This window comes from Haematobia irritans, chromosome 2, assembly GCF_050003625.1.
Source record: "Haematobia irritans isolate KBUSLIRL chromosome 2, ASM5000362v1, whole genome shotgun sequence".
Taxonomy (NCBI): Eukaryota; Metazoa; Arthropoda; class Insecta; order Diptera; family Muscidae; genus Haematobia; species Haematobia irritans.
This window is the reverse complement of record NC_134398.1, coordinates 93,700,680-93,725,977: the sequence shown is the minus strand read 5'-3', so window position 1 is coordinate 93,725,977 and position 25,298 is coordinate 93,700,680. Positions and strand designations below refer to the sequence as shown.

Below are 25,298 nucleotides of genomic sequence, written 5' to 3'. Positions count from 1 at the left end.
GTTTAGACCGAAGGCAATCATGAAATTCGCACCAATTATAACTTCATCTACTATATCGGCCACAATGAACTCATACTTAACGGATATGTTAACAATAGTTAACTTCATGGCGACTTTCCCATATACTGGTGCCCCTGTGGCTGTGCGTAGTTTGACTCCAATCAATGGTGTAACTTTTTCTTTTACTATGTCTGATCTAATGATAGACTTCGACGCACCCGTATCCAACGTCAATGTACGCTTGTCGCATTTAACAAACCCCGCGACAGTTAAATTGTTATTTTGCTGTTGTACTATTGCTATGGAGATTGTGGGGCCATCATATGTGGGAGATAGTTCTTGACCCGTTGAACTAGCTCGATTTAGTTTAAAGGTGACTCACTGGACTGTGGGTTCACCCACACATGGCTATTGTTTGATGGGGATGGCGATTTCGATCTTGATCGCTTACGACGGGCTTTACATTCGCGAGCAACATGTCCAGGCTTATCACAGTTATAGCACTTCATTCTGGATTTTGTTGTCTCTTGCTTCATTTCTTGCATTGCCTGCTTAACGGCTTCTTTCACTGAATCAATCACGGAAATTGATTCGTCATTCTCGGTCTCCACCTTACGTACTTTGTTAACTTGAGGACGTGCTAGTACGCTCGCTGTCTCTTGTGCAAGGGCAAATGTTACAGTTTCCACAAATGTAGCTTTTTGTGACGCATATGTAGCACATTTTATGTCTGGGTCTCGAATGCCATTTACAAAGGTCTCAATCTTGATGCGGTCCACAAGTGGATGACTCTCTCCTGGGTATGTCAATAACACCAACCGCTCAACTTCTGTTGCAAAGTCTTGTAGAGTCTCGTTTGATTTCTGGACTCTACCTCTTAATTCCATTCTAAAAATGTCTTGCTTATGTTCTCCATCGTACTTGCGTTTTAGTGCCGCTATTACTTCATTATAATTATTTCGAGAAGGAACGGGAATACTTTATATCTCATCGGCCACAAATTTCCATTTTTAGGGAATCTGCTTCCAGTTTTCTAGAATTATCTTCCATTTTTAGAGAATTTTGTTCCATAAGTTTTCTAGAATTCTCTTCCATCATTTTGTTCAAAACATTGAGCATTGAGGTGTAATCCACAACACGAAGCCACAGATGGATTTTCTACACTGATGGTATTGACGAGTATTGATTCGTCAATGTCCTTCTTATAATCAAACTCATGTGTCTCGATATCCATTTTGCGCCGTTCGAACTCTTCCAGTAGACGCTTTTGATGCTGAGCTTTGTTTCCTGTAGTCGGCTGCTCTAGTTTGCTCAATTCCTTTTTTAAGTCTTCCACTCGAAGCTCATTAAACTTCATTATAGTTTTTTTTTTCGTTATTTCACTTCCGACACCAATTGTTACGTTTTTATATTGAGGCGTATTTAATTACCCGATAATTAAAACACAGTTCTTTTCAAATAACGAGAATCTACAATTTATTTTTTTAACTGATTGGTTTCACTTATTACGATGTGTACTATCCCTGCCAGCATTTCAAAGTTCCATTTCAACCTCATCGTTATCACAGACTCGTAAATGTCACTTCAACCATCATGAAAAGGTACATCAAAAAGTACATGCAAGTAATTTGCCATCCCTACTGTTAAAAAAGCCATTTTTTTGTGAAACGCCAAGCGCAACCAGCTTGTTATATTTTAATTAAATAAAAACGAAAATAAAGTTCTGAAAACATAGATTATACGCTTAAAATTGTGAAAGGTATATTGGTGAACAATTTGGTGATTTTCCAAATGGAATAAAGTGATTGTTTTTCAGATATTTTACAGACACGCTGCCTCCATGGAATAAAAACACTGGTTGATAGACGCAGCAACATGTAACTCGCTACTTGTAACTCAACATCATCATTAATGCCAAAAATTATGTTAAATGTAATGTGATAGTGGTATAAATGTTATATTTTTAAGAATTTGTAAATGTTTAATCAAATTAATAAATATCTAAACAAACGTGTTTTACTCGACCACAATGATTCTTTTACAACTATCTTAAAATGCACTTTTTCTGATTGTTTGGAGGGTCCCTTATTGGCGTCGTTCTAAATTGATCTATAAAGGCACCTAATAATTGCACTCATGCGAAACATTTTTGTAGTAACTTGGCGTGGTACAACTTCTCAATAGTGACGGCGCTTTTCCGACGAGTTTTTGATATCGTATATGATTGTTTTCGACGTAGTGGGGATTCTCAAAAGAGTCCCCAAATTCAAAAAATGTTGGCAGGGATATAAACTTTAGCTCTACGATTTGTACTGTATAAACTTTAGCTTACGACTGACTTGACAGTTCTCTCCGCTAGGGGTTTATATACCGAGATATGACGATTTCGAATGTTCTCGCTAAGTGGCCTACAACCTTCTAGATTAATCTACTACTATCACATATTTATCGGCTTAAGTGATTATGGTCATACATTCGGCAACAGCTTTAACGACATGTGGTACATTGTCGTCTTCTTCAGCTTTTCCAAATGGATACCGTCAATTTATAACGCCCATCTAACAAACATATAATTCCGGTATTAGGCTAACTTTTACATCATGCGCAGCAATGGACTCATTCAGCAACAAACTTAATTCGTTGGTGTCCACAATATCTGTTATGTGCGTCTATAGCGGCGTTTGACGTGGCTGTCCGGCTGTCCGGCTGACTACGGCGATCTCTATGGGTGTGGGACTCAACCCGCCTACATCAAACCCAGAGCACTAACATCGAACGAGTTTGAATATACACAAATACAAAACAAAGCGACTTACGACTATCTCGAGCGGAAAACATTCATCCAGAGGTCTTGGTGTTATGACCCCACGCTTGCCCTCCCAACCATGACCCAAAAACACTCCATTTTAGCCAATAACATATTTCTTTGGGCCCCTGATACCACACACACAATTTTCTCACACAATTATTTCATACCTCGGCCCCCCCAATGACCAAAAATTACCAACACAACATTTTTCTTAACAACAGATCAAGACATTACAATTTTATTAATCAAAACACCAAAAATTGTGATAAAAGAATAGGAAATGACAATTTCTTTTCTCATATGCAATTAATATTGATTTTTTTTTTTTTGTATAACAATATAGTTAAATCAGATGTTATGAAGAAAGATATCTTTGTAACTACCTCTTGGCACAATCTCTAGGATGACCCAGATTCAGAACCTTGTTCAAATGGCCTATTCCTCGCCAATAATTTACTCTATAGAAATCTAGTAAAAGAGCTCTCTTAAAAGAATCAGTCTGCGGCTCAAAACAACTTCGCAGTACCAAACTAAATACAAGTATCCTGAAATCCTACCACCCAAAGCCTAAACACTCAATAAAGATATTTTTCCCCTTACAAAATCGCTGTCTTAACAATTAGATCCTTAATTCTAAACTTTACTTTAAATTCCTACTTTAATCAATTATAACCAAAGCCTTCTCTTAATCTTTTTTTGTATTATTTTATCAGTTTTTCATATCAGTTTTTTCTTCTTTTCTTTCCAGGTTTAAAAATCCGATTTCAATTGTTACTATTTTTTTATTTTTATTTCCCCAAACATCAGGAATTATATGTGGAAGACACAATAATCTACCTCGGATTTATGGACGGACATCACACAATACTGGTGAGACACAGATTTACCTGTTATCCTTGTATTTATTCTGTTGTTAATTGACTGATTTTCCTTTGCAGGTTCACGCTCTTATTTCCCTGGTGATCTTACTCCACAGCACCGCTTGGAAATTGAATTTAGCTGATCGGTGATGCCCAATAATGGTGGGTTTAATCTTTTTGATGCCACAAAGGATCTCGCCTTTTTCGATGTAGTTTATACTTGATAGATGACAGAATGGTTCTTTTCATCAAAGTGTCAGTTGCTGGACAGCTCCTCACAATAATGTCATGCACTGGCCTTCATAGGCGTCCTTTTAGGCCAGTGCTGTCTCACCAATCGGAAGCAAATATACCTATCACCATTTAAATATGTTTACACTAATTAACATTTATTCTACGAGTTGTTAATGCACAAAATACTCACAATAATAAACGTTAGTACGATATGTATTTAAAAAAAAAACACCACTATTGTTTGATATTTAGTTTTCTTATAATGGATGAACACACAAATGCCAGAGGTTTGTCTTCCTTGCTCAGTTTGATAATGTCGATTTTCCCGCAGTCAATGTTTATATACCCCCTGTTTTCCCCGCCAAATGCTAATTTTCCAATATCCCCCATTTTTTCACAATTCCCATTTTTTTTCTATTTTCTTCGGTATTACCAGCTCCAACTAAAATGCAGGGTTGGTTTACTCAATCGTGAATCATTCAAATTAACGGCCACCAAACCTTACCCCAATACCGCCTCATATTCTGCTCCTTCGCAGAGAATAAAACCGACCCATTTTTGCCTACGGCGGCTGACGCTAAATTTTTATCTCTAGCGGCGGCGGCTTGACGGCTAAACCGATATAACTTCGTTCATTCGGCGGCGGACAATTATTCATTATGAAATCAATTAGACGTTATTTGAATGGTAATACGATTAGTTGTACAACCAATCACCCAATCAAAATCACATTTCGCTAATAATTTTTGAGCTAAATTTTTGCGAAAATCTTATAGCAGGTCGTAATTGATTGATTATGGATGGAAGGTTCACACATACGACAAAAACTACGATAATCAATATTTTTTTCTGATTTAAATGGATACTTTTGATTCGTTAGCAGCTAACTTTAAGTCGAGATGAGTCGGCATATTTGGCGGCGGCATCGACTGATCAAAAACAACTGGTCGGCGGCGACTGAAATCAGCGCGCGATTCGCGGCTTCATTCTTTGCTTCCTCGAATCAAAAAAAATTGGAGATTCAACCACTCCGAACACATTTGAACGATGTGTGAATTCAAGTCCCCTTCCCTACTACGCAAAAGAACACGTCATACCCATCCAGCGTAGTACGCTGCTATTTAGCTGTGCGCCCACATGACTATATCTGTCAGCCTAGCATTGTGGCCAACCACACTTCCGCCATTATACAACACACATCACATCAACTACACAAGCCGAAAATCAATTCCTTTCTTAATTGAAAGCAATTTGTATTTTCGCCTCATTTATATCGCCCACCGCCACAAAAATTAACTGTCGCATTTGCCAAAATCATTTACCCATAAAAATCTGGGCACGCCAAATAAAAATAATCGAATTTCCATTGTGACCCTATGGCCGTGGCCATACCATACCGGCAGCCATGCACATATGCATAATTATAGCCTGCAACAAACCACCATGGTCGACGAGACTTCGAGAACGAACATGATGTGCAGGCCTACAATTCACGTGGGGAACTCTCACCCCTGAGAGTCTCAAGCCGGGCTAATAAATCGGGTGATTGCCTATCCTCAGGTACGTACAACAGACAGTTTTGTCAGTGTCTAATTTGTGTTTACATTACACAGAATTCTTAACGTAATCCGGTGGAATAAGAAAAATGGTCCAAGCTGATAAATAGTCGAACGTCAATTCCTACCATATGACCACAACCATCGTTGCCTGGACACTTATGGAAAATCGGCTGTCCACTGTTTTACAAAAACAAAAAAAAGGTATGCCATACCAATGGCTGGTGTCATGTTGTCGTGAGTGTGTTTGTGACTTTCCTGCTTGCGGCCCATTACCCTGTGTGTCTACCTAACATCCTCTTGTGTACGATGTAATGTTGTTTCTTTATTTTTTTTTGCAATCTTCCTCTTGTTGCCAACAGGAATGATTTCACATCTCAGCAAAAAAAAAGGAAAGAACAATTACCTCCTGTTATAAATGTAGTAGTGCCATTATAGTAATGATGTGTAATATCAAAATTATATCAAAACAAAATTTACACTAATGTTCTAATTCGTTTATCGATTATTTATCCTTTCTTAATAACATAATCTATATAATGTGTTTGATACCTGAAATTTTTGTGACATACGAATTGGTGACAATAAGAAAAATTAAACATGAATACCCGGCGACTACAATTTTTACCTGTTTCAAGAAAATTTTTGTGAGCCGTGTGAAAATATTTGCTCGAAAGATTTGTCCCACCGTGAACATAATGTATCACAGATCAAAATGGATGAATCACCTCCATTCTGGGTTCTTATTTTTATTGTGAAATATAAATATCTCACTAAAGACTTATGTAAATTCAGTGAAATTCGTTCCATTTTCCCCCACAAAATCTTGACAAAATTTCTCTAAAATAAAAATCCTCTTGAGACATTTTTATATTGAAATGTAGTTCTGATAAATTTCTTCATAAATTTTTGAGGAATTTCTCTATACAAGTAAAATTCTCAAAGACAAATTTCTACAGGTATAATCGGTGTATAAATATTTCTACGGCATTAAATTTTGATTGAATTTTCCATATACATATTTTAAGAAAAATTTCTCTAGAATTACAACTCGATATACTTTTCTCAAGGAATAGACTTCCTAGAAAATCTGCGAAAATTTTCTACAGGCATATCATTCTGAAAACATTTTCTGTGGAAATAAATTCGAATACACTTTTCTATATACCTAATATTTTTAAGGAAATTCCTAGAAAGTTTAGAGACTATTTTCACTTCATAAAAAATCTTCCATAGAAATAATATTCCGACGAAATTCTTATTGAAATGGAATGACGAGACAATGTCCCATAGAAATAAAATTCGTAGAAAATTTTCTATATATATAACCTTTTGATGCAATTTTCTATCAACTGAAATTTCCATTAGTATTTCTCTAATGGAAATTCACACGATTCATACTCTCATGGAAAATTTTCTCACATTTTCATTTCCATGGAACTTTTTACTCGGAATTATGTTTCCATTAAACATTTTTTTTAGCTCCATTAAAATTTTAATTGGATAATCTTTCGTGAACTTGTCTCCTGTGTAACTATGGCTTTACACTCAATAATTTTTACTTTGATCTAACGATTATTATCTTCCCGAAAATTATTTTGGTATGGATTCTGTGCCGAACATGTAGCTTCATTAAAATTAACATATAAATTGGAATTTTTTATGCTCTCTTTGCCGAATAGAAATCCAAATTATTACTGATTTTTGAAAGAAATGAAATTTGATGGTTTTAATCAAACTATCAATATTCAATTTAATTTAAAGATTACTTCTTTAAGTAACCAAACAAAAAAAGTTTTCGGATTCAATCACGAAATTAATTGACGCAATCAAATTTTAATTGAAATGTCTTCAATTACAGAAACGATAGTATCCATAAAATTTTAATTGAAGGATAATTAAAAGTTAATTGATTCCTAAAAAATTATTTGCTACTATTAATTTTGTGATTGATTTTTATTTCAATAAAAAAATTGTTAAATCAATTAAATTTTTAATTAAATATGTCTTAAAACTCAATTAAAATTTTAATTGAAAGGAAAATGTTTCGTGATATTTTTTTTTTTTTTTTTTTTTAGTGAACAATTGTGTTACTTTAATTTAAGCCAAAAAAAAATTCGCCAAAGAATTTTTCTTATTCAATTACGAATTTAATTTATCCAATTAATTTTCCCATTGAAACGTCTACAATGGCATAAATGCTATTATCAATAAAAAAAATAGTTGAAGCTCATTTAAGAAAAATTTATTTTATCCAACAAAAAAAAATTAATTGGTACTAATACATGATTGATTTTTGTTTCACTACAAAAAAAAATTGTCTGATCAATAAAATTTTTTTTTTGGAATGCTTTTTGGTCAATGTGAGTATTTTCGTGGACAATTTCCCCGAAATTTCACTTCCATAAGAACACAACCCCAAAACTTATATTTTCGTGCAATTTTTCGACGAAATTATCTCTCTATGGAAAATTTTCTCAAAATTCATATTTAGTTTGGACATTTTTTTTTCAGACCCTGTTTGTTTGAGTCGTCGCTATTAGAAATTGTTTGCAATATTATCGCAATTCTCCTAGAAGTAGAAATGTATGAAATCACCTATACCTGCCGTTTCACTTAGATGTTTGGTTACAAACAAGAACCTATTTTTTTTTTCTGATTACGCCTGCTTTCATTTGCCCCCCTGTAGCAACTGACATCACGTCCGTGTTACCTTTTTAAATCTTTAGCATGACATGTTCCAATAGCCTTGCCCTTTAGATCCTCCAATGCGTACATGTTGTTTCCTATTTGTTTAACAATGCGGCATTTCATGAACTTGCGAGCAAATTTCGCATTGAAGTTTTTTCCGAAGTCACTCAAAACATAATTGCGCTTGTACACCTCTTGTCCCGGGGCGAAAGTTATTTTACGAGCTCGCTCGTTATATCGCTTAGCACTTTGTTCATAAGCTTTATGCATATTGCCTTTTATCTTTTCTCGAATCAGTTCCATATTGTCTTTTCGGTTTACTTGGACGATTTCGTGGTCGGTCAATGTATGCAATTTTTGTGCCAACTTGTAATCCGAGCCATGTGTGTACATGTTATATCCAAAAAGTGCGAAAAATGGAGTTACTCCAGTTGCACTGTGAACTGATGTTCTGAGGGCACATTCGATTTCGGTTAGGTAAAGGTCCCAATCGCGATGATCGTTTTCTAGATAGGCTCTTATCGCTGCCAATACAGATTGGTTCACCCTCTCCGAGGCATTCGATTGTGGGGCATAAGGCGCGGTTTGCATGTGATTAATTCCATATGTTTCTATCATGTCTTTGAAGGTTTTTGAAATGAATTGAGCGCCGTTGTCGCTGTGTATAGTCTCCGGTACACCAAATTTTCGAAATATGTCCTCCACTAAGAATTTCACCACGTTTGAAGCGGTTGCCTCTCGCATTGCTTTCAGAAATGTAAACTTACTAAAGTGATCTACGACTATAAATATGAAAGTATTTCCACTTTTAGACCGTGGATACTTTCCTAAAAAGTCGATATAAAGTTTCTGAAAGGGACGCAAAGTGACAACTTCATTTCCTATCGTGGGTTGTGTATGTTGATTCACCGGTTTGGTTTCTTTACACACAGAACAACTTGTCACATATTTTCTGACCTGAGCCGCCATCTTCGGCCAGTAATATTTTTCTCTCAGGCGATATAGCGTTTTTGATATGCCTCCATGAGCTGATGTGGTTTTATCATGGGCTTGTTCTATTAGACTTTGTGTCAAAGATTTTGGGACCCACAACTTCCATTGAAATTCTTGCAATTCGGGAATGTCAGAGTTCAACCCCTTCTTAAATATCATATTCCCAACTATGCGCAAATCAGGTAGTCGTTCTTGATTCTTTTCTATTTCATCCCTTATCTCCTTGTATTCGTCGCTCTCGAATTCTGTCGTTTCAAACTCAAACACTTGGTCCATTTCCAGTTCGTCTACTGTGGGCAGGCGGGATAGCATATCGGCCACTACGTTGTCCTTACCTTTACGGTGCTCGATTTTGAAATTAAATCCTTGGAGTTGCAATGACCAACGAGCCAAACGACCAGTGAGATCTTTTAGGCTCATTAGCCATTGCAAACTCGAATGATCTGTAATCACCGTAAATTCCATAAGTTCAACGTAGGGCCGAAACTTCTTAATTGCCATCACCGCCGCCAGGCACTCTTTTTCAGTGACACTGTAGTTTCTTTGACACTTATTGAGCTTTTGGGAATAGAAGGCTATAGGGTGTTCTTCCTTCTGGCTATTTAATTGGAACAAAACTGCTCCTATACCATACTCCGATGCGTCACATTGGATGAAAAAGGGTTTTGAAAAATCGGCGTGTCGCAAAACGGGCGCCGAGGTTAAGGCCTTTTTAAGTTTTTCGAATGCCTCTTTAGCTTTTTCATCCATATTGAACTAGGCAGATTTTTTTAGGGTGTCCGTGAGTGGAGCCGAGATTGTGGCGAAGTCCTTAATAAATCTTCGGTACCACCCAGCGGTGCCAAGGAAACTTCGAACTTCTCGGGCGTTTTTGGGTACTTTGATTTTGTTTATCGCCTCAATTTTCTCCGGATCAGTTCGCAATACCCCTTCTCCAATTATAAACCCCAAATATTTTAATTGACGGAAACAAAATTGCGACTTTTTTAATCCAATTGTGAGACCAGCTTTCTCCAGACAGTCAGCTACTTCGCTGAGAAGCCTCAGATGCTCGTCGAAATTGCCCGAAATAATCAACAAGTCGTCCAAGTACACAAAAACATTCTCCTTTAGTCTTTGGGGAATGACTTTGTCCATCAGACGGCATAATCGTTGTGCGGCATTGCACAAGCCGAAGGGCATCACACGGAACTGGTACAATGGACGACCTGGAACCGTGAAGGCTGTATACGACTTGCTCTCTTCATCTAGCTCTATCTGCCAGAAAGCGTATTTAAGGTCCACACTGCTTATAAAATGTGTTTCGTCAATTCGACTCAAAATTCCATCTATATTTTGGAGGGGATATGCATCTTTTACTGTCAAGTTGTTTAATTTGCGGGCATCTAAACAGAAACGAGTTTTCCCCGGTTTCCGTACTATGGTTGTTCTGTTGCTCCAGGGACTTTCACTTTCTTCGATAACCTTTAGAGCCAACATGTTGTCAACTTCCTCGTACGTTATTGCTTGTGTAGCTGGAGACATTGGATAATGTCGATCTTTTACCGGTTCAGCACCATCGATCAGCTTGATTGAGTGTTTTTCCAACGATGTACATCCTAATCCATGCTTCTCGAAGGTTTTGAATTTTTCTATTATTTCATTTAAACGTTCGGATTGTTCAGTAGAAAGTTCATGAGGATTGAGTTTATATTTTCTATCGGGATTTGCCATATCGTTGGTAACTTTTTCAATATTTATTTCGGATACGCCAATGATTTCGGGGGCTAATTGAAACATTCGCCAAAAGTCAATGCCAAGATATAAGTCTTGCTCCAAATCTGGGCATAAGTACAAAAACATTTCCTTTTCTTGACTTTGATATCGAATATTAACTTTTACTTTACCCAAAACCCGATAATTTGTCTCTCCGGCAGTGGTAACCTTGCTCGAAAGTGGTATAATAGGAATTCCTAACTCTTCAACGAATTCTCTACAATTTTTCCCCAAAATACTGACTGTCGCTCCTGAATCCAATAATCCCTTGACCCTTTTCTCCATAATATAAATTTCGGCAAAAGCCCTGGGGTCATTAGAGACTCTTGTAATCCTCGCCAACGAGTCAATCAAGTATTTTCTTTGCTCACGCCACTCTTTTGCCTTTTTTCTTATTTTGGTGATTTTCGCGGGTATAACACGCACCTCTGAGTTAAAAATTCTCTCCCGAACTTTCTCATAGTTTTCCTTACGCTGTTCCAGGGGTATATAGTGTCTCTCAGCTGGTGTAAAGTCCTTATAATCAATCCTAGCTCTATCTCTATTTATTCTACCCTTATCACTAACTAAAATTTTAAGTACCTTATCCTCTAGTTGTTTTGTGTCACAGGGACTTCGGACGGACGTAGCTCCCCTGTCTTCTCCACGCCCTTCTTCAGGTTTCCCTGACACACCGGACATTTAGGTGTTACAGTTTCAGGCTTTCCGCATCTGTAGCAAAATAACCTCCTGAAATCTGCAGGACAATCCATAAACAGGTGTCCAGCTTCGCGGCAATTCCACCAAGTGATCTTCGTCTTTGTTTGAAGAGGGCCGCGAAGTGCTGATACATTTTCCATCATGTCCACTGAAGATTCCTCACTAGGGCAGTCATATTCCTGGTCATAAAGTTCGTTTACTTGTCTTGTAGATCGTTGTGGTATAGGCATGGGTTTATTTTCACGTCGGGGAAAATTACGCTCAGCTTCAATGCATTCAATACGCAATTGTTCTACGGAAGATATTGTCATTTGGTAAACATGACGTTTTATGTCTTCTCTGATGTTTCCTTTTAAAATCTTAATCATTTCATATTCGTATATTGGTTGCATTAACCGCGAGCGCAATATGCCCATCTCGTGAAAATATCCGTTTACTGTCTCATTATGTCGTTGTTTCCTTTCGAGTAGTTCCCTCAGTATGTCGAACTTCGATTGTGGCGACTGATATTGGTCCCGCAAGGCATGTTTTAATCCCTCCCAGTCAGTATCTATACTGTTCCGTCTATGCAGCCAATACCATTCCCTCGCCTGGCCAGAAACTAAGAAGGAAAAATCCCTCAATACCTCAGACCAGGGAATGTTGTATTGTGCCTGCATTATCTCCAGTCTGTAAATGAAATCATTAACGCGTAGATCTCTTGGATCTCCACTGAAATTCAGTCCTAATTTGTCCACTCTGATTCTAAGCGGCTCATTGTTACCATTAGGAATATTCACTATGGCATTGTTACTAGAGGGCATCGGTGATGATCTCGGCGTCTGAACGTCTGAGTAAGTGCCACCACTAGTTGAAGCCGGTAATGTATTCATTTGACCCCCACAGCTCACCTGGTTGTTAGAGTTAGCAGACGGCGTATTTTGTGTTTGAGGAGCAGGTGCCTGTTTACGAACAGCCTCTGAAAGCTCACTCATACCCTTTGCCAATGAATCTATCATCTTCCTAACATCACTCATTTCATTCCTGACCATATCCCTGACCTTATCCTCCAGAGATCGCTGAACGGACGCGGCCTCATCCTGAACCATATCTCTAACACCCGGTGGAAACGTCTCACCAGCTTCCTGGTTCTGAAATGTGCCTCCTATTGGGGCAATATTAGGTTCTTGAGGTTGGCCATTATTTGGGGCGACAGGGCCCTGTTGATTACTCCTCATTATCGAACCAGCAAGATCAAACATTTGATAACTATTCATTTGAGCATTCGACTGTTCCATAGCGTCCTCAAAACTCACGTGATTCTTCTTCCTTGGGTTATACGCGGATCTATTCAGGTCAAAAGATTCGTTCCTGTATCTCTTATTCTCCCCCCTTGAGCGAGTAAAATAGCTCATTTCCCTCTTGTGTCCGAAAAACAATTCTCAGTCGTTTAATCGATTATCAAAAGAAAGTGGAGTGGAATTTGCAATTCAATTTCTTTAAACACCAAATTATAATAAATATATAATAAATGTAAAAATATAAATAGTTCAATGTAATAATTCCAAATATATTAATCTAAACACAACATACAATCTACTCTACTTCACACCATAAACCAGAATTCTCTTTTAATTTTCTTTTAAGTAAAAAATATCATGAAAGTCGAGGGGGCTTTGGTCTTTTCAGAAATAATTGTGCTTATGCTTGTGTGGTACTATTTCTTTAATCATATAAAGTGTTCTCTAATGAGATGCATCAATGTTTTCCAAGACAATATTCACAAAACAAAAACGGTTGTACAACAAAAAACTAACTTTACTTCATTGTCCATGACATTTCGTTAACACTCATAACGTAAACAAGTTCATGGCACACGGAATTCACAATACTCTGACTTTCGCGTTATTTACACAAAACGGTTATTGCACATTTCCCTAAATGAAGCGATAATTGACTAGTTTTTTCTTTTGGCGTTACTATGTTGTAAAAATTAATATTAGCAAATCATGGATTAATGCAATACAATCGTTATTCGTTGTTGTTGATCAGAATTAACGAGTTATTGCACTACCCACATGTAAAATTGAGAAAATTTTCTCTTTACCCACTGAATATATTATTGCACTATCAAAATTCTAAATCTAAAAATTTGGCTGCATTAATATATCACAGAAATGTAAAGGATGTCGAATATTTTCTTAATTCTATTTCTCTGTTTAATCTAGTGGTCTATGGCTATGTGCTTCGGTATTATTGCACAGTTTCCCTTATCCTAATATCACAGTTAAAGAGGCAATTTTATTCACCACTCTATAAATTGCGACATAAGGCTGTTTGCTTACTTTTAGATTGGGCGCCATCTCTGTTATGTGCGTCTATAGCCACGTCAAACGCCGCTATAGACGCACATAACATATCTACACAATCGCATTGCAATACCAGCGGACAAGAATGTACTTATGCCCATGGTCACCACCACGGTTCCCACAACGGATAATAACGTCATTTCATTTGCCAATGTTGTTATCTCGGGGGGAACAACATCATGGGGTGACCAGTTAAAACACGTACACCATACAATAGCTATAGTCAAAGTGAAACTTTTTGTTCAATCAACATAAGCCTATAACTCACGTTCAAGGTAGTTCCTAAGCAAAAGTCACTGTTCCCGACTTATATTTCGCAAGATAATTCGTCACAAAGGGATGTTAGTGTTCTATACCAGGAACTCTTCGTTGGCTGAAATTAATACATTGAGATGCAAAGTGGCTGGTTTACTGAAGAATGTTTCTTGTTATACTCTCCCAATGTATAATTTTATAACTATTTCAATCACGTTATAAAATGCAACCTGTGTTTTGAATCGATTAAATGCAAGATATATGCATAATTAATTTTTGCATTTTATTTTTGGAACATAGCAATTTATTCTTGTGATTCCATTCGTAGCTACCATACTGCAACATCAATCGCACTGCCTTCTTTATAATTACGATGCACGGCAAGCATTTGTGTTTATTATCCCTATACCCAGTAAAAAGAAACGATTGTAAAATGATTCACTAACTAAAACTTTATTTTGTTAACACTTTTCTATAAATTTCATGTTATGTACATTATTTCTATTCTATTATGTAGTAGGGAGCAGCTAGATGGTGGCTTTATTACGAAAACACCACTCCAAGTTATTTTTATTTTGTCAATCGATCTTATTGCATTTTTAAATAACAATGCGAACCACATTTGTATTGTAATTTCACACAAATCATTTGAATAAATAAATTATTTCTTAATTCACATTGCAAATGGCGCCATGTTTTGAAACTAACTAATCTCAACATATGGAAGGATTTAACACGATCTAATTAGGGACTGTGCGCTTTACGTCAGTTTTTCAACTCGAAAAAAAAACAAAGTACCACAAATGAAAAAATATTTCGGTAGTTTTCCGCATTTTTGGTCTTGTATGGGATTTCGCTGCGGAAACCGAACATAGTACCTACACCCAGAGAAATGGTTGGCTGCAATTCGATCATTACAACCCTGTCAGCATTTCAATGTTCCATTTCATCCCCATCGCTAACACAGACTCGTAAGTGACACTGCAACAATCGGCAACTGTGATAGTATTTTGCCATCACTATTCGCATGAAAGTATTTTGCCATCACTATTGTTACAACAGCCATTTTATATTTTGTGAAACACCAAGCGCAACTGGCTTATTATAATTTATTTCAATGAAAACGAAAATAATGTGCTGAAAACATAGTTATTACGCTTAAAATTGTGAAAAGTAAATTGGTGAACAATTTTTGAATTTCCAAATGGAATAAAGTGATAGCTTTTCAAATATTTTTCCAGACACGCTGCCTCCATTGGGAATAAAAGTACTGGCTGATAGACGCTACAACATTTAACTTACAACTTGTAACTCAACATCAATCTCTTATTAATGCATAAAAATGTGTTAAATGTGATGTGATAGCCGTATAAATGTTATATTAATGAGAATTTATAAATGTTTCATAAAATTAATAAACATCTAAACAATCGTGTTTTACTTGACCACAATGATTCTTTTACAACTATCTTAAAATGCACTTTGTCTGATTGTTTGAAGGGGCTCTTAATGGCGTCCTTCTAAATGTATCCAGAAGGGCTCCTAATAATTGCACTCATGCGATACTTTTTTGTAGTAACTTCCCTGCCAGCATTTCAAAGTTCCATTTCATCCTCATCGCTACCACAGACTCGTAAGTGACACTGCAACAATCGCCAACTGTGATAGTATTTTGCCATCACTATTCGCATGAAAGTATTTTGCCATCACTATTGTTACAAGAGCCATTTAATATTTTGTGAACAACCAAGTACAATCAGCTTCTTATAATTTATTTAAATAAAAACGATAATGAAGTGCTGAAAACATAGTTATTTCGCTTAAAATTGTGAAAGGTATATTGGTGAACAATTGTTGACTTTCCAAATGGAATAAAGTGATAGTTTTTCAAATATTTTTCCAGACACGCTGCTTGGGAATAAAAGCACTGGCGGATAGACGCTACAACTTGTAACTTGCAACTTGTAACTCAATATCAATATTTTATTAATGCATAAAATTATGTTAAATGTTATGTGATAGTCGTATAAATGTTATATTTATGAGAATTTACAAATGTTTAATAAAATTAACAAACATCTAAACAATCGTGTTTTACTTGACCACAATGATTATTTTACAACTATCTTAAAATGCACTTTGTCTGATTGTTTGAAGGGACTCTTATTGGTGTCCTTCTAAATGTATCCAGAAGGGCACCTAATAATTGCACTCATCCGATACTTTTTTGTAGTAACTTGGCGTGGTACAACTTCTCAATAGTGACGGCGCTTTTCCGAGGAGTTTTGGATATCGTATACGACTGTTTTCGACGTAGTGGGGATTCTCTGAAGCGCCCCCAAATTCAAAAAATTTTGGCAGGGAATGAGGAAATGATGTCAGTAACTTATTTTTTATTACAAGAACAATGTTTTGATTATTTTCTCCATTATACATCCAACACGACCATAAAAAAGTTCACAGGATCAAAACGAAATTCCCATAACCATTCAATTGGTTACAATAACCAATGCCGATAATTTTGGTTTTATGCTGCATAAAACTGTTGAGCTAACCACCAGCATAGTGAGACCTACATCATGGGAATCAACAAATGGTTGGTACAACCAAAAGTTGAGTATACTAATAGAATCTTAGTTCAATTATAGGACGGGCGTAAGGTAGTTGTTGCAACAAATAAATATTTATATCAACATCGACATGGTAAATGGTATGACGCTACAAAATTTGCAAAACGGGGAATAGCATTTACTTGATAATAGTCCGCAATACATTGAATAAAGTTTATCCCACAGGAAAGAAATTGCCTTCAGGTAAGTATCGCACCGATTTATAAAAAAGGAATATTACAAAAGTTTTCATAAAAATTGCAGGCTTCATAAACCAAAAACACAAATACTTTTTACGGCAAGCGAGCTTTTTTCATTGTATTAAGTATAGATGACGAGTCTAAGTCGATCTGTATTTATATCTAGAGGATTAAGGAAGAAATTTCTGGCAAGTATATATCGAATTAGGTTCTGTAGTTTGACCACATAATTGCAACCTAATAACCATCTGTCATTGGTATACAAACATTACCTATAAAACATTGTAATGTAAATTAATCTCACATATATGTAGATCAAAAGCCTTTGTTGTTAGCACCTTTTGTATTTATTTTCGTAGTTTATTATGATTGTAAATCTTGTAATAAATTAATAAAATCTCTATATAATCTCCCCTTTCAGTTAATATTGGAATTTGGTTAGGATAATAATAAAGAAAAACCCTGCCTGCATTTCAAAGTTCCGTTTCATCCTCATCGCTACCACAGACTCGTAAGTGACACTGCAACAATCGCCAACTGTGATAGTATTTTGCCATCACTATTCGCATGAAAGTATTTTGCCATCACTATTGTTACAAGAGCCATTTTATATTTTGTGAAACACCAAGCGCAACTGGCTTATTATAATTTATTTCAATGAAAACGAAAATAAAGTGCTGAAAACATAGTTATTACGGTTAAAATTGTGAAAAGTAAATTGGTGAACAATTTTTGACTTTCCAAATGAAATAAAGTGATAGTTTTTCAAATATTTTTCCAGACACGCTGCCTCCATTGGGAAAAAAGTACTGGCTGATAGACGCTACAACATTTAACTTACAACTTGTAACTCAACATCAATATCTTATTAATGCATAAAAATGTGTTAAATGTGATGTGATAGTCGTATAAATGTTATATTTATGAGAATTTATAAATGTTTCATAAGATTAATAAACATCTAAACAATCGTGTTTTACTTGACCACAATGATTCTTTTACAACTATCTTAAAATGCACTTTCTCTGATTGTTTGAAGGGACCCTTATTGGCGTCCTTCTAAATGTATCCAGAAGGACACCTAATAATTGTACTCATGCGATACTTTTTTGTTGTAACTTGGCGTGGTACAACTTCTCAATAGTGACGGCGCTTTTCCGAGGAGTTTTAGATATCGTATACGACTGTTTTCGACGTAGTGGGGATTCTCGGAAGCGCCCCCAAATTCAAAAAATGTTGGCAGGGAAACAATTAATACGAGATTGCGAAAACCAATGCAAAGTTGATCCAACATACTACCACGCAGTTACAATTGCCAAATGTTAGTTGTGCTGACAGATATCATTAGGGCTGTTTTCTTTTAGCACTGGATATGCTAAGCCGTTACCCTGCCAGCATTTCAAAGTTCCATTTCATCCTCATCACTACCACAGACTCATAAATGTCACCACAACCATCGCGAACTGTGATGGGGGAAGCATATCAAAAAGTACAAAATGTACATGAAAGTATTTTGCCATCACTACTGTTAGAAGAGCCATTTTATTTTTTGTGAAAAGCCAAGCGCAACCAGCTTGTTTTATTTAATTTAAATAAAAACGAAAATAAAGTTCTGAAAATATAGATATTACGCTTAAAATTGTGAAAGGTATATGGTGAACAATTTTCGACTTTCCAAATAGATTAAGTGATCGTTTTTCAAATATTTTTACAGGCACGCTGTCTCCATCGAAAATAAACAAACTGGCTGATAGACGCTGCAATATGTAACTTGCTACTTAAAACTCAAGGCATATTAAAGAGGTAAAGTCATGCAATCAGGTGACTAATATCGACATTCATCTTGTCAAAGGCTTTGTTTACGTTTAGTAGGTTTGTTTACATTCTTTGTGTACCTAAATATTGCATTTATTTACATTGTGTTGCAATACGACAACACTACACATACACAAAATGTCAACTTAAGTGACCTGTCATTTTAGTTTGACTTTCTAAATATCATGGGGTGTACACACGCTTGCTCGTGACTTTACCTTTAATTAATATGCCTTGCTTAAAACTCAACATCATTCTTTTATTAATGCAAAAAATTATGTTAAATGTGATCAGATAAACCAAAAAATGTTATATTTATAAGAAATTATAAATGTTTAATCAAATGAATAAATATCTACACAATATTGTGTTACTTGACCACAATGATTCTTCTACAATTACCTTAAAATTCACCTTTTCTGATAGTTTGCAGGGGTTCTTATTGGCGTCCTTCGAAATTGATCTAAATAGGCACCTAATAATTGCACTGATGAGAAACTTTTTCGTAGTAACTTGGCGTGGTACAACTTCTCAATAGTGACGGCGCTTTTCCGACGAGTTTTTGATGTCGTATATGATTGTTTTCGACGTAGTGGGGATTCTCAGAAGCGCCCCCAAATTCAAAAAATGCTGGCAGGGTAAGGACTAAAGGCCGGTATGCACCTCTAGCGAAAAATTTCATTCCCATAAGAAATGCATTGCTATTTATGCTAACGAAATTTTCGGTAGCGTTCAATTTCGTAAGCTGGTACGCACCTCTAATGAAAATAACAGGGTTGTCAAAACCATATTTTGGCAGCAAACATTTAATTTATTACAATCATTGTGTGCGTAAAAGTTTTAAAAGGTCTGTAAATAATAAACAATTTATTTGAGGAATATTTGGAACATACCCAATAAACACAAACGTTTGAAAAATGCTAAATTTCAACAATTTTTCAAACATTTTTTCAAAGGATTAGGGTAATATTCAAGTTGAGAAATTGTTGAGAAAATCGCGTTCTCAACAAAAAACAGACATTACCCTCAACAGTGAAATTCAACACATTAGCAATAATATCTCAAGTGTTATACTCAAATTGAAATGCATAGCTACTCAATAATTTGTCAAACAATTTTCGATGCGAGTCAAATTCAAAATTAACATCGTTGCAAATACGTTTCAACCTAAATTTGTATGATTGATATCCCCATTTCAAATTGAAAGTCAAAGCCAAAATTCTATGAAGTTTGTATAATTTATTCATTTTCATCAAAATAAAATGTATAATAATACACTACACTACATAATACACTACAATACCAATTGATAAATAATAATCTTAATAAACATATCAACATATAAGAAAAAAAAAAAAAAAACAAAACAAACAACAAAACTTTAAATATCTTAAACATTATTAGTAAACACTTTTGCATTGATAATTCGATTTCCTTCCTTTTGGTTCCTTCCTTTTGGTTCCTTCCTTTTATTAACATGCGGGCAATTTTAAATTAGGAACGTACTGGACCGCGTCTTAGAATTGATTGCCAGCAGAAGGAATTCACAAAATATCCATTTTAAACTGATAATAGCATATGAATTAAACTGACGATGTGAAGCACATTTTCATCCAGTAGTTGTTAATTTCAACAATTTGTTGTTTTTAACAATTTTAATTGGTTGCACTTGTAATGTTTCTGGAAACTTTTTCTTGTCGATAAGCCACTCATTTTTCATTGGTCAGCTTCTTAATGTTTGCAAGAATGTAGCATCCAAAGATTTTAGTTTTCTGCAAACAGATTTAAATTTAGTGACTTCTCTAAAGTGTTGATTTAATTTTTCATATTGACGTACCACTTATTATAAACTATTTGAAGCAGTTCCAGTTAATTGTCCACCATTTTTTCATCGGTCAGCTTTTTAATGTTTTCAAGAACGTAGAATCCATAATTTTAGTTTTCTGCAAAGAGATATACATTTAGTGACTTCCTTAAAGTTTTATTTCATTTATTATTTTCACTTACCTATTTTTATAAACTATTTGGTTATTTGTCTAAAATTTTCCATTTTTTTTTATTTCTTGCAATTGACCACGAACTTCGTTGCACAAATAAGTATTGAAAACCACATGGTTTTTTCGTTGCATTTTAGGGTAGTGTTTTGTCAAAGTTTTCTCATATTATCTTCAACACCTTTTCAAAGATTTCGTCAACATTTTGGCAAATTGGAAGTAATTCGCAAACAATTTGAAGATGTATTGAAGATGAGCTATTTCAAGTCAAGTTGAATTTATGTTGAAAATTATATTTACCCTCAAACTGAAAAGTTGTTGCATTTGAAAAACGCTCATCCTGTGTTTATTGGGTATATTAACAATTTTTAAAAGCGATTAGCTGGTTTAAAATTTGTACACAGCCTTGTTTTTTTGTTGTAGACTTAAATAAATTTTTGCTACCGAAAATTTCGCTAGAGGTGCATACCGTTTATCCAGGACAACTCCAAAAATATGCAACACTGTCATCAGCTGTTTAAAAACAATCACAGAAAAGAAGTGAAATCTTGCATTTTTAATGTATGAAATGCACCAATTAGTAATAAATATTTACTGCTGCGATTATTTATGACACTATATCACTTTGAATTTTATGTTTTTCGATAAAATAGCCTCAATAAATTGCTATTGTGAATCGAAGAAGCGTCACTTTATCCAAATACAACCTGGCAACATCGACGCGACTTGCACTGATGAGATGTTCTGTTCTTTTTGCATCCACTGCAAAAAGAAAACAGCCCTATTGATAGTTGATGGAACCACCTGCTTTCGGTTGGCAAATAATTCGGTTGAGGCAACAAATTTGTTTTCTGGGTGTACCTTATGACGTTTTGGAAGAAATCTGAGAGGTATAGCTAAACTAGAGTTGAGCCTATAAAATGACTCCTCCCTGCCAACATTTTTTGAATTTGGGGGCGCTTCTGAGAATCCCCACTACGTTGAAAACAATCATATACGACATCAAAAACTCGTCGGAAAAGCGCCGTCACTATTGAGAAGTTGTACCACGCCAAGTTACTACGAAAAAGTTTCTCATGAGTGCAATTATTAGGTGCCTATTTAGATCAATTTCGAAGGACGCCAATAAGAACCCCTGCAAACTATCAGAAAAGGTGAATTTTAAGGTAATTGTAGAAGAATCATTGTGGTCAAGTAACACAATATTGTGTAGATATTTATTCATTTGATTAAACATTTATAATTTCTTATAAATATAACATTTTTTGGTTTATCTGATCACATTTAACATAATTTTTTGCATTAATAAAAGAATGATGTTGAGTTTTAAGCAAGGCATATTAATTAAAGGTAAAGTCACGAGCAAGCGTGTGTACACCCCATGATATTTAGAAAGTCAAACTAAAATGACAGGTCACTTAAGTTGACATTTTGTGTATGTGTAGTGTTGTCGTATTGCAACACAATGTAAATAAATGCAATATTTAGGTACACAAAGAATGTAAACAAACCTACTAAACGTAAACAAAGCCTTTGACAAGATGAATGTCGATATTAGTCACCTGATTGCATGACTTTACCTCTTTAATATGCCTTGAGTTTTAAGTAGCAAGTTACATATTGCAGCGTCTATCAGCCAGTTTGTTTATTTTCGATGGAGACAGCGTGCCTGTAAAAATATTTGAAAAACGATCACTTTATTCTATTTGGAAAGTCGAAAATTGTTCACCATATACCTTTCACAATTTTAAGCGTAATATCTATATTTTCAGAACTTTATTTTCGTTTTTATTTAAATTAAATAAAACAAGCTGGTTGCGCTTGGCTTTTCACAAAAAATAAAATGGCTCTTCTAACAGTAGTAGCTCCGTTCGAGAACCCGATAATTTTTGATAATTATTACAAATTTTTACTGGAAGTCGTTCGTTTACACCAAAACGCCAACAAAAGAGAGCCGGAGAGAGACTACATTTGACAGTTATGAGATAGAGAAATTGCAAGTTTTTGCTAGAGATTTTTCCCCCAGTAAAATCTTGCAAACCATAGCATAGTTTGTCAGCTGGTTTATGATAACAAACAAAGTACCAATACAATGTACATGTTCGGCAACTACGATTGGAAGTTAAATATACAGGATTTATTTTTTGTTTTCAATGTTTTAGCAGCTGAAATTTTCAATGTGCAAATAGTTACTGGATACCGTTCGTGTACTTTTCAGCAATTTTAAGCAAAGAGTGTAAAATACACTCTTACTCTCTTGCTAGTTTTTACTGGATATTTTTTACTGGAAAAGTACGCGAACAGACCTAGTGATGGCAAAATACTTTCATGTACATTTTGTACTTTTTGATATGCTTCCCCCATCACAGTTCGCGATGGTTGTGGTGACATGTACGAGTCTGTGGTAGCGATGAGGATGAAATGGAACTTTGAAATGCTGGCAGGGCTGTAACAATAGTGATGGAATAGCCCTCTACACCTTGACATTTGTTTTCTCTCTCAGAGAACCAGGCTGCGTCTTCTTCTAGATTGTCTTTGGTCGAACTTGAATTACTGGCAAGGTTGCATCAAATTTTTCTATGTGTTTTCTATTGTGTCATGGGACCCTTATAATGCGTATTATCGTGGTATCGCTGCGCCTTCTCGTTTCGTGTAAATAGGGTCTGCAGTTGGGCGTTTTCTTATTAATCCAATCCAAAAACGAATAAAAATTCGATTTGAAATAAAAGTTACCTTGCTGATATGAGCTACGATCGTTCTAATATCTAAATTGCCTTGTGATTCTTTTGAGAATTTGACAGCTTGTTGCATTAAAGCAACATAATGATGATGTCAAATTATTTCGACTCCGTTATTTATATGTCGACTTCGAACTCTTATGTGGCGAAAAGATAGACGGAGACTTGTTTTTGATTTGCAATTGCTTGTTTTGGTTTCAATTTTTTATTGCCAATTAGATTGTAAAGATTTTCAAAGTTTGTGTTCAGTTAAATATTACCGCTTGCTAAAATAGTTTGATAACGGCTGTGAGGCTTTAACCATGAAAACCTTTACTTGATGGACAGTCTGACAACCAATGGGATAGATATGAGAAGAGTCAGCAGAGACATGACCCATGGGGAAGTTTCTGGCGCTGCCAGTAGTGATGCGGGTACAGCACAACTAATGGAAGACCATCGCAATCGTGGTATGCAAAACGATGTTATTAGTCGAGGAACATTTAGCCGATTTCAATCGTCACGATTTGCTTGCTTACGTTGTTGTGGAAATCTTCTAAAGTATTTAATACGGTTGAGGAACACACCGGAAGAACTGGAACAACGTTGCAAATCGAAAGAGATTGACAAATTTTTAGAGAAGGAGAAACAAACATTCCGGCGTCAAGTATTTAAAACATTCATATACCATAACTAAAGTATTATATTAGTGTATATAATATACATAGGTAAAATTGTTGCTACTTGGAGCAGGTGAATCTGGAAAGTCCACTTTTTTGAAACAGATGAGGATAATACACGGGGTTAATTTTGAACCGGAACTAATTAAGGAATATCAGCAAGTGATATATCAAAATGTTATACGAGGTAAAATACGTGATTAATATAGGTTCAGCTTAAAATGTTTAATGTTACAGGCATGCAAGTTTTGATTGACGCAAGAGAAAAACTGGAAATTCCATGGGGTAATAGCGATAGAGAAAAAGATGCTATCGATACTAAATGTATGGAATGTGGCTCAATAGACGTTTCCACATTTCTTCAGTATGCCGCCACGATAAAACGTCTTTGGCAAGATCGAGGAATTAGGCGGGCATACGAACGTCGAAGAGAATTTCAAATTGTAATATATTGTTTGTTGTTCCGTGCATTTATATTATCTAATTGTGTCCATTTTTCTTTTGTTTAAGAGTGATTCAGTAAATTATTTTTTGGATGAAATCGAGCGCTTGGCGACGTACGAGTATGTACCAACTCAGAAAGACATTCTACATTGTCGCAAAGCAACTAAGGGTGTCTATGAATTTTCCGTTAAAATTCAGGTGAGTGTAAATTACTTTTTTCTATTTATTATTCATGTTTCAAATATCATTTGGAATAATCAATCGATTGCGACGAGAGCGTCCAAACAAAATCTTGTAAAATAACAACATCGACATGCCATCAACAAATCCTGAAAAGGAACATCCTAAGAAGCGTCGAACATATTTCGAGTAGGTCTCCGTACTCAAAGCCGAGTCCATTGTGCGTTGCCATATGTCGGGTATGTTGGCCGGCCCATATACTGCTCTTGTCGGTCGGATCAATTTCTTGGAGAGATCTATGAACCGTTTTCTGCTTATGAAGCTGAGTACTATGTTCCGTTTTCAAGCTGAAAACCAGCTTGTTTTCACGGTTACTTTTTTTAATTAACTAATTTAGAAATATAAAATTATTTGCAATCAATTCCTTGGATCTTTTCCATCCATAATTTGCAGAGACTT

At 35.5% G+C, this 25,298-nt stretch overlaps 1 protein-coding gene and 3 long non-coding RNA genes across 5 annotated transcripts in view; 2 read left to right on the top strand and 2 right to left on the bottom strand.

Annotated features, from left to right (window-relative positions):
* The first annotated feature begins 1,536 nt into the window (after positions 1-1,536).
* LOC142225792 (uncharacterized) lies at positions 1,537-22,195 on the top strand. Of its 2 annotated transcripts, XR_012719424.1 has the most exons (3): positions 1,537-1,759; positions 1,817-1,954; positions 22,150-22,195. It is a non-coding gene; the product is annotated as an uncharacterized LOC142225792 (long non-coding RNA). The 2 variants fall into 2 exon arrangements; XR_012719423.1 differs by lacking the exon at positions 22,150-22,195 and having other exon boundaries at positions 1,817-2,055.
* LOC142225791 (uncharacterized) lies at positions 20,294-21,170 on the bottom strand. The gene is made up of 3 exons (XR_012719422.1): positions 20,832-21,170; positions 20,662-20,767; positions 20,294-20,596 (listed from the first exon to the last, which is right to left on the bottom strand). It is a non-coding gene; the product is annotated as an uncharacterized LOC142225791 (long non-coding RNA).
* Positions 22,003-23,382, bottom strand: LOC142225790 (uncharacterized). The gene is made up of 2 exons (XR_012719421.1): positions 22,555-23,382; positions 22,003-22,487 (listed from the first exon to the last, which is right to left on the bottom strand). It is a non-coding gene; the product is annotated as an uncharacterized LOC142225790 (long non-coding RNA).
* Positions 23,383-23,697: 315 nt separating this feature from the next.
* cta (Guanine nucleotide-binding protein subunit alpha cta) overlaps positions 23,698-25,298 on the top strand; it is a 99,289-nt gene continuing 97,688 nt past the window's right edge. The window contains exons 1-4 of the mRNA XM_075295613.1: positions 23,698-24,202; positions 24,264-24,402; positions 24,453-24,658; positions 24,726-24,857. Coding sequence (XP_075151728.1) covers positions 23,876-24,202; positions 24,264-24,402; positions 24,453-24,658; positions 24,726-24,857 — 804 coding nt within the window. The 5' untranslated portion in view covers positions 23,698-23,875. The remainder of the gene's footprint in view (positions 24,203-24,263; positions 24,403-24,452; positions 24,659-24,725; positions 24,858-25,298) is intronic.